The sequence below is a fragment of the Nothoprocta perdicaria genome, unplaced genomic scaffold (assembly GCF_003342845.1).
Source record: "Nothoprocta perdicaria isolate Ctin4 unplaced genomic scaffold, notPer1 scaffold_93, whole genome shotgun sequence".
NCBI classification, from domain to species: domain Eukaryota; kingdom Metazoa; phylum Chordata; class Aves; order Tinamiformes; family Tinamidae; genus Nothoprocta; species Nothoprocta perdicaria.
In genome coordinates this window covers 282,059-291,103 of record NW_020456232.1, presented here as the reverse complement: position 1 = coordinate 291,103, position 9,045 = coordinate 282,059, and the positions used below count along the sequence as shown (strand labels likewise).

Genomic DNA, 9,045 nt, shown 5'->3' with positions numbered 1-9,045 from the left:
CGTAACACTATCGGGGCTCTGCCCAATTTTCCCCTCGTGACTTTTGCTCCTTGGTTGCCTCGAGCTGCCCCTCAAGACTGAATTCATAGCGGCCCACCAACAGACCGCATTCCCTGCCTTTGCGCCGCTATTTATACATCCCTCCGGGCCAGGGACGCCAGCAACCGTTAGGCCCCGCCCCTAACGGCTGGGGGAGGCCGTTAGGGGCGGGGTTGGGCGGGGCGGCGGACGGAGCTTCACCATTGGCGCAGCGGCACCACGTGGTCCTCCCTCCCAACCCCTCCCCCCGCCAGGCGGCTCCAGCGCGCGGGAAACTCCTCGCAGGGCCCCGCGCGGCCCCTTCTAGAAGCCGCCGGCGGCACCGCCCCCTTCCCTTAGGTGTCCGCGGCGCGCGCCGGCAGCGGGATGCTCTTCCCTCCTCCTTGGCACAGGCGCACGGGAGGGCAGCCTCTGCGTGACGTCACGGCGCGCGCCGGCCGCGAGGACCTGGGCGCGGCGGTCGCGGCGCCTTCTGGAAGGTTCGCGGCGGCGGCGCCGGTTCCGCGGCCCATCCGCGCCCATCCGCGCCCAGCGGCGCCGGCTCCGCGGCCCATCCGCGCCCATCCGCGCCGGGCGCCGGCTCCGCGGCCCATCCGCGCCCATCCGCGCTCAGCGGCGCCGGTTCCGCGGCCCATCCGTGCCGGGCGCTGGTTCCGCGGCCCATCCGCGCCCAGCGGCGCCGGCTCCGCGGGCTCATCCGTGTTCAGCAGCAGCCAGCGCCGCGGGGCGGGTCCGTGTGCAGCGGGCGAGGATGCCGGAGAACGTGGCGCCCAGAGCGCACGGCGGCGGCGGCGGCGGCCGGGCCAAGGGCACCTACCAGGACCGGGACAAGCCCTCCCAGATCCGCTTCAGCAACATCGCCGCCGGCAAAGGTGCGCGGGGCGCGCGCGGGGCGGAGCAGGGCCCGGGTGGGGGGCTGGGTGGCCGGTGCCCGGACAGGAGGCCGCACTTGGCACTGGCGCAGCCCCGGTCGGGTTACAGGCACGTAACGTCCCAACTCGGTTTTAAAATGGCTGTATCCACGCGCTCAGATGTTAGTTGATGTTAAAATCCCAGCGGTGGGAATCGGTGCTGAAGTCCCAGCATCTYGTATAAATTTGCTGTTAGTGGTGGCCAAAGCTGGCAGGATCAGGTGTGARCTGTGTGATACTGGGAGCCTCCCTCTGCAGAGCAAGGGCATAGAGCGATGGAGTGCTTGWAGCTTCTTAGTTCAACTTGGAAATGTGTTTCTTCCCTGCTAGCTGTCGCYGATGCAATTAGAACAAGCCTTGGACCAAAGGGAATGGATAAAATGGTAAGCATTGTGGTGAAATTTTAAAGATGCTAAGTTTACTGAAGACATTATAACGTGAAAGTGTTTTGCCTAAGACAGCTTTTTTGCTTTGAGCTTAATTCCTAAGCATGCATGAAAAATAGTATTTTTTTTATCAAATCTGGTTTCCATAAAAAAATGTACATCCCAGTTTCAGAAATAGTGTTGACAATAAAATGCTTAATGCTTAGGATCAAATCACCTTTTGAGATTTGCAATTACTAATCAGAACTGTGTTTTTTCCTCCTTGCTAGATCCAGGATGCTAAAGGAGATGTGACGATCACTAATGATGGTGCTACCATTCTGAAACAAATGCAGGTTCTGCACCCTGCTGCCAAGATGGTAAATAATTATCCGTGGCTTGGTCGGTGTTACATGCTGGAGCTTCATTTCCAGGGTAGAAAACTAAGAAATGTTTTGTGTGCACCTGGGCAAGAGATTTTGCTTGCCATGTTCCAAGACTGGGTGCCTTGTTAATAAGGTTTCTTCTTGTTCTAAAAGAATCTAGCCTGATCATCTTTCTCTTGGCCAAAAAAGGAAAGTCAGTCATGTCCCAAAAAAGTAGAATGCATAGAAAGAAATGCATAAAAGGAAATGAGCTGAGCTAAGTTATGGTCAGGTGGTTGTAGGAAGCAGCCTGCATCCCTGCTTCTGAACAGTCTTTGCTGCATGTTCTYTTCTGTGTCCCAGCTGTGTTCATTGTCCCACTGAGCGTGTCCCACCACCCTAGCTGTGCTCAATAATAAAGACAATTAGTAAGGATACTAATCCGACCTCATGTTGAGGGGTGAGAGGGGAAGAGTCTTCAATAGCTGTCTAGCCTTTCAGTGAGTTTGTATCCCAACATGGGCAGGAAACACTGTTGTGGCCTTTGGAGAGCTGAAACTTGGGCCTCGGGCCTGCGCTGTGGTTGGAGATGAGATGCCTGGAATCCTTCTAAGGGAAAATCTGGACCTGTTCAGTAGGTGCAATCAGCTCTAGCTTCGGGGAGAAGCTTCTTGGCTTCTGTAGGCAATTGGATTTACATGAGTTGTACTTCAGCCAGACATACGTAGAGGTGTGATAAGTGAGCTGCAAGAAGGACAGATTTCAGATGGGGGAAAGGCAGGATTGGTCCTGATAGTAAGACTGAGTTCAGTAACATCACATTCTTGTTTATTTTTTTTTCTCAGTAATTATCAGTGTTTTAAGCAGTGTTATCAAGCTAATGTCGTAATATCTTGTTTAGTTGGTAGAGTTGTCAAAAGCACAAGATATTGAAGCTGGTGATGGCACTACATCTGTCGTTGTCATTGCGGGAGCTCTTCTGGATGCCTGTTCCAGACTTCTTCAAAAAGGTATATATATTTTTTTCTTAAATAAAAACAAGACTGGAGGTAATTAGATTGTATACTTGGTTTCACATATTTAATGAAGCCTAAAGTAAGCTTAAACTTGGAAAATAAACTTTAATCATAGAAAGAAACTCAGGTCTTCAGATTTCACCAATATCCTAGTTTGATAAAAATCTCTTTAGCTTTCTGTTTTGAGTTTTGATTTTTTTTTAATACAGGAAATGGTGTCAAGGTGATGTGGATATTGACTTGGAAAAGCTCACCCTGTAAAAGCTTACCTAGATGATGCTCTGTTTCTGTCACAGGCATAGATGTACTGTTCTTTGGTTTTAAGAAAGGAAAGTACTTAAATCTCTTACAAAAAAACATAGCAAGTTTTTTTTTGCGGGTAGAAATCATGCTATAAAAATGCAGAGGCTAGGCTTTGAGGTCTGGCAGTGATCAGAAGTAACCATCCCTGAGGCATCCCTGAGGTAGTTAGAAAATGCTTCATTAATGGTTTTCACTAAGCTGCTTGTTTTGAAAATATAAAGGCTGTACCAAGCACTGCATAGAAATCTGGAAAATTCTGTAAGCAGCAGTGGAGAACCAGACTCCAAACACCTGGAGAGAGAAAAGAAAAAAAAAAAATCAATGTCAAGGCTCCTCACAGGCATTACCTGAATACCTGCAGCTTTAAGAATGGCAAGAAAAAAGACAATTTTGAGAACACTTAGTTCTGGAATGTCTTATGTTGCAGGGAAATGTACGCTACTGCCCGTGAGGAAAAAAAAATGGTTAGGAATACTGTAGTACTGTAGGGTTTTTGGGGGGGGGCTCCAGAGTTGTAACAGCRGAAAGAAGTCACCTGTTCACAAAGAATGCATTTTGCTAAAATGGTTTTGATTAATCCAACATCAGAGTCCATCTAAATGGGGAAAAAAAAAAAAAGCAGTGGGAGGGAAAAGGCTTTTGGTTTGAAAACATGCCCTTCTAACTCTGTTTTATGCAATTTTGCAGGAATTCACCCCACCATCATTTCAGAGTCATTCCAGAAAGCTTTGGAAAAAGGTATTGAAGTGTTGACCAACATGGCACAACCAGTTGAACTGAGTGACAGAGAAACCTTGCTAAATAGCGCAACTACGTCACTGAATTCAAAGGTGGGACTGATGCCCGACCTCCCTGCCTTCTGGCTAYGTGGTCCTTTCAGTTTTTCCCAGCTAATGCTGCTACTCCCTTGTTGAAAATCACCACGGATCTGGTTGCAGAGGCCATGCTACTTTTGTTAAATTAGAGTGACTTATTTAAAACTATGATTGACTGAGATTGATTTGAAGAAATTATTTTTTTTCCGGAATAACTGGATTTCAGAGCTCCTTGTTTTTGCAAGTGTTCCCAGCAGCTGCAAAACAGTAACCATGACTTTTTTTTTCTCTTCCCTACAATATTTTGCATTGTAGGGTTACTTAAAAAGGAAAGAAAAGCTAGTCTCCCTCCAACAGAATAATATGTGAAGCTTGCTAGTACCTATATAAGTTCAAAAAGGAGGAATTCACATTTCTTCAGATAATTCCTAAAGCCCAGATTTTCCCCACCAAAATAGGTGGGGTTTTTAGTGGTGGTTTGGTTTGGTATTCTTTTAAATTAAAAAAACTGCAGTAAGACATCTGACTGGCTGACAGGGAAAACAGTCTGTTTTAAAATYAGAAATCAAATGAAGATGTGTAAAATAGAATAGCATTGTGAAGTTACTAGCTAGTGCTTATCACCAGTAAATATCTCACCCTACTGATGGTGTTCCTTATTAAATCCCTTAGGTTGTGTGTCAGTATTCTAGTTTACTTTCTCCAATGAGTGTGGATGCAGTGATGAAAGTGATTGATCCATCAACAGCTAGTAGTGTGGACCTCAGAGATATTAAAATTGTTAAGAAATTGGGGTAAGAAACAATTTGTAAACAGAATTTCTCATTTTGTTTTTTAATTTGTTTACCAAAATAATTGATTGATGAATTGTTCTTGTTTCCAGAGGAACAATTGATGATTGTGAACTGGTTGAAGGCTTAGTCCTGACTCAGAAGGTGGCAAATACTGGAGTAACTAGAGTGGAAAAAGCCAAAATTGGTCTAATTCAGTTCTGCTTGTCTGCTCCAAAGACAGATGTAAGTTTAAAAAATTACTACAGTGAAAACTTTTGCTGTATGGCCCGAGAGGTCTTCTCGATCTCGTACGTCTTCTTACAGTATTGTGAGGTCYGCTATATTCTGCAACTGTAGTAAAGCTCTGTTAATGTAATGTGCTAGGAAATGGTGAAGTGCTCTTAATTCTTAAATATAAAGAAGATGTTTCAGAAGTTCGGTATTTCTTATGTTTGTAGAAACAAACCTCTAAATCATCTTKTCACTCAAATCTCTGTCCAAGTCTATTTGCCTTAAATCACAGCCTCCTAAAGTGTTAGAATGTAGAGCATCTTGACTGYCTTTTGAAGTTGGCACTTCTGTGTRATACTTTTTTTTCCTCTCTCTTTCAATAGATGGATAACCAAATTGTTGTTTCTGATTATGCCCAAATGGACAGAGTGCTGCGTGAAGAGAGAGCCTACATTCTAAATTTAGTTAAGCAAATTAAGAAGGCTGGCTGCAATGTGCTGCTGATTCAGAAGTCTATTCTGCGGTACGTTAACTCCTGATGTAYTAACCTGCTGTGTGTTTTTGGAGAACAAATAGAATTGATTTGAATACCTGGAGAAGTGAAGCCAGGCATTAGCACTGAACTGGCCCTGGGCTGTCAGACTGACTTGACTCACTGCGCTTTTACAGTGCACTGATGCTCTCTGTGTTCTGGATTTAATAACATCCCTGCTTCAGAGTCTGAAGAATTTGAGCACTGCCCATAAGAGCCAAGTGGCTGGCTCGTGTAACCCAAGCTTAACAGCACGTGCTGACTGCTTCCTTCTGGTTTGTAGGGATGCTCTCAGTGACCTAGCTCTGCATTTCCTGAACAAGATGAAGATCATGGTGGTTAAAGACATTGAAAGAGAAGACATTGAATTTATATGCAAGGTAAAGTCAACTATATAAGTGCCTATTTGAGTAACAGCCACATATAAACTGGGTACCTGGCCAGTGCCAGTTTATTATGATGGGTTCACGGGTTTCAGGCCAACAAAATGCAATATTTTGATGGCAGTGTAGGAGCAGGCAGGACATTGTTCTCCTGAGCAGTCAAATTTGTAGAAGGATTAGCAGTGGCTGTAAAAACTGCAGTGTCTACCTACATTTTCCTGTGAAATGCAACACTACATAATGCAGTATTGCTCACATAATCTGGAGATCAGATTCTGATTTTTTTTTCCTTTTTGTTTTTTTTCCTCCTCTGCAGACAATTGGAACGAAGCCTGTTGCTCACATAGACCAGTTTACTCCTGATATGCTGGGGTCTGCTGAGTTGGCAGAAGAAGTTAACTTGAACAGCTCTGGAAAACTAATAAAGGTGAGTGAGGGCCATGTTAATACTATTTTAATWTTTGCAAGTTCTTTAATATCAGCTATTAAGTGTAATAACTTCAATAAGAAGAAACATGAAAGCATCTACTTCTAATCCCTGGCTAGCCCCTGACTTTGCAAGCGTAGTGGGTTTGCTTAGCAGAGCTCAGTGCTGTTTCCAGAGTTTAACATGGTAACTTACGTCTTTGTCCAGAACTGGTTTTTTAGTTCATTTTTGTTTTGTTTTAGATTACAGGCTGTACCAACCCTGGAAAAACTGTAACAATTGTGGTACGTGGATCCAACAAACTTGTCCTTGAAGAAGCAGAGCGTTCAATTCATGATGCTCTGTGTGTCATAAGATGCTTAGTTAAGAAAAGGTAACATCTTTTATCAGATAGTCACTTAGTGTTCTCATAATAGGGATGGTCATTAGTGCCGAAGATTTTACTTATTTTGAAATCTCTGTTCTCAGAGCTTTAATTGCAGGAGGTGGAGCACCAGAGATAGAGCTGGCGCTGCGCCTCAACGAGTACGCTCGCACGTTGAGCGGGATGGACTCCTACTGTGTCCGTGCATACGGGGATGCACTGGAAGTCATACCCTCTACCCTGGCRGAAAATGCAGGCCTCAATCCCATTTCAACAGTGACAGAGCTGCGAAACAGGCACGCTCAAGGAGAGAAAACAGCTGGCATTAACGTCAGAAAGGTAATGCGTTACACACACACACAGGATTAAGCTTAAAACAAGCATGGCCCCATAAATGGAAAATGAAAGCATTAAGAACTGAAATAAGGAAAGACTAGGTGTGTCTGCTGGCTGTATTGTCCTTAAAGCTGTAGTGTTTRGATAGATCATGTCTTGTTCTTCTAGGCTTTAACATCTTATTTGGGGTATTGATAATACCATGCGCATAGAACAAGATAGCTGTCATTTGTCACAATTTTGGTTATCACAAAAATGTCTTTGCAGAATGAAATGCCTTTGTTGTAAAGCACAGAGTTTGTGCACAGAGGCAAGAACAAGTAGTACCAGTGCTGAAACTGTAGCCTAAAACAACTTACGAGCTTAAGTGGCTTCACCAACATAGGGTGAAGAAGAAGAGAATAGAGTAAGAAGGATCATTTTGAAATTTAGAGTTCATAATCTTTACAGCTATCAGAACTAGATTAACAGCTCCTTGAATAACGTTTTTAAGTTTAGAATACATTCCTTAAAGAAAAAAGACAAGGCAGGAAGGGAGGTCTTTGTTTTGTGTTCATCTTTAATGCTTTGTTTGCAGCACAGAGGGCCAGCTTCTTGCATATCTCTTCCAAGCTTCTCTTAAAAGAGAGTGTTAAAGCTGGCTGTAGTGGTCACATTCACCCAGTAACCTCGTTTGTTCTTGCAGGGTGGGATCTCCAACATCCTGGAGGAGTTGGTGGTGCAGCCACTGCTGGTGTCTGTGAGTGCCCTGACTCTTGCAACAGAAACTGTGCGCAGTATTCTTAAGATTGATGATGTGGTGAGTAGTGTTTGCATCACACTCTGCTTTTTATACAAGCCCCAGAATAAGTGTTGCCATCAAACTTGCTCTATTTCACAGTGTTTCATTGTGTAGTCTCTATAGTAACTGCTGATGGTAACTGTAGAAGGGTAACTAAAACTGTCAGACTGCTGTTAGTAATGTAAATACTGTACCATAGTACAGTAAAGGGACAAAAAATAGTCTTTAAAAGAGAGGAGTAGAAGTAAAATGCGTTGTGACTTATGCCTGATTTTTTTTTTTTTTTTTTTTAGGTGAATACTCGGTAAGATGAATAAAGGAAATGGGGCTGTGCCCAAGAAGTACCTTCCCTGTAGTTTGGAAATGGTTTCCTTACCAAAAACGCCTGTGTGAATCATCTTAAAGTCTGCAAACACTTATGTACTTTTCTCACGTTAATTTAATAAAATCTCTGATTTCAAAAAGCAAATACCGTTTATCCATAATATATTATGAAAATGCCCTTGAAGGGGCTATCATTAACCCCCTAATTTACAGTTACCCATAGCGATAGGATGTTTCCCTCTTAAATTTTACTAGAACTACGCTGCAACAGCACAACAGTCTCCTTAACACTTTACTGCATGCTCAAAGGGAGTMAAATCAGGGCCAGGTCCTGCCTGCATCATCCCTGTCCATTTCTGGAYATGCACATCTACTTCTGAGGGAAGGATTGAAAGGGATCCTCCACAACTCCTTGGGCAATGAAGACTTAAATATGAGCCCTGGGTGCTTCCTGAGGTCTCCACTGCTCTACAATGTAGAGGAGGGAGCAAGGGATTTTATTTTTTAAAACCTGGATAGTATTTGGTAATAACGGGGATAAGCCCACTTCTTTAAAAAATAAAGTTTTATATAAAATATTTTTTTCCAGCTGCCACAGCTGGAACACTTAAACCTAGCTCCTCTTTTTAGTCATTTCCATCACGTTCAACTCACAGGACCATGGGGGAAGATCCCAGGAGTAAAGCCTTGTACAACAACCTGGGTCTTTTGTGCACGCCAGGGCCCCTGACAACCAGGAACCAGGCTGGTGTGGGTCTAAAAAAAAAACGGTTAATAGCTGTGCTAGTAACTTGCAGTCTAAATTTTACATTAGTGCAATGATCAGTTGGTTTCCTTAAAACAGCCTGGGAGTCATATTATAAATTCCGTTATGCTGTTACAAAGGACACTGACTCAATTCATGGGAGATCCCATAAATTGTGTTAATACCCGGAGCAACACGCCCCTTGCCGAGAGAAGGCTGCTGAGGGGTGGCACTGCCCGCCCCGGMGGGCTCTCAGAGGCGGGCCCGGCGCGCCTGCACCGCCGGGGACGGACTCTGGGCCGCAGCGTTTCCCTCCCCCGTCCCAGCGCTCCCCG

General features: G+C 44.5%; 2 protein-coding genes across 2 annotated transcripts in view; both read left to right on the top strand.

The window, feature by feature from the left end:
- The first annotated feature begins 724 nt into the window (after positions 1 to 724).
- Positions 725 to 8,075, top strand: CCT4 (chaperonin containing TCP1 subunit 4). The gene is made up of 14 exons (XM_026052886.1): positions 725 to 911; positions 1,281 to 1,333; positions 1,606 to 1,695; positions 2,582 to 2,690; positions 3,687 to 3,829; positions 4,487 to 4,608; positions 4,698 to 4,830; positions 5,202 to 5,341; positions 5,634 to 5,730; positions 6,050 to 6,160; positions 6,403 to 6,533; positions 6,629 to 6,863; positions 7,546 to 7,659; positions 7,935 to 8,075. Exons 1-14 carry the CDS (start codon positions 791 to 793, stop codon positions 7,947 to 7,949), a joined length of 1,614 nt encoding a protein of 537 aa, XP_025908671.1. The 5' UTR covers positions 725 to 790; the 3' UTR covers positions 7,950 to 8,075.
- Positions 8,076 to 8,625: 550 nt separating this feature from the next.
- The window catches only part of FAM161A (FAM161A, centrosomal protein), a 10,208-nt gene continuing 9,788 nt past the window's right edge, over positions 8,626 to 9,045 (top strand). Inside the window, exon 1 of the mRNA XM_026052894.1 lies at positions 8,626 to 8,715. Coding sequence (XP_025908679.1) covers positions 8,626 to 8,715 — 90 coding nt within the window. The remainder of the gene's footprint in view (positions 8,716 to 9,045) is intronic.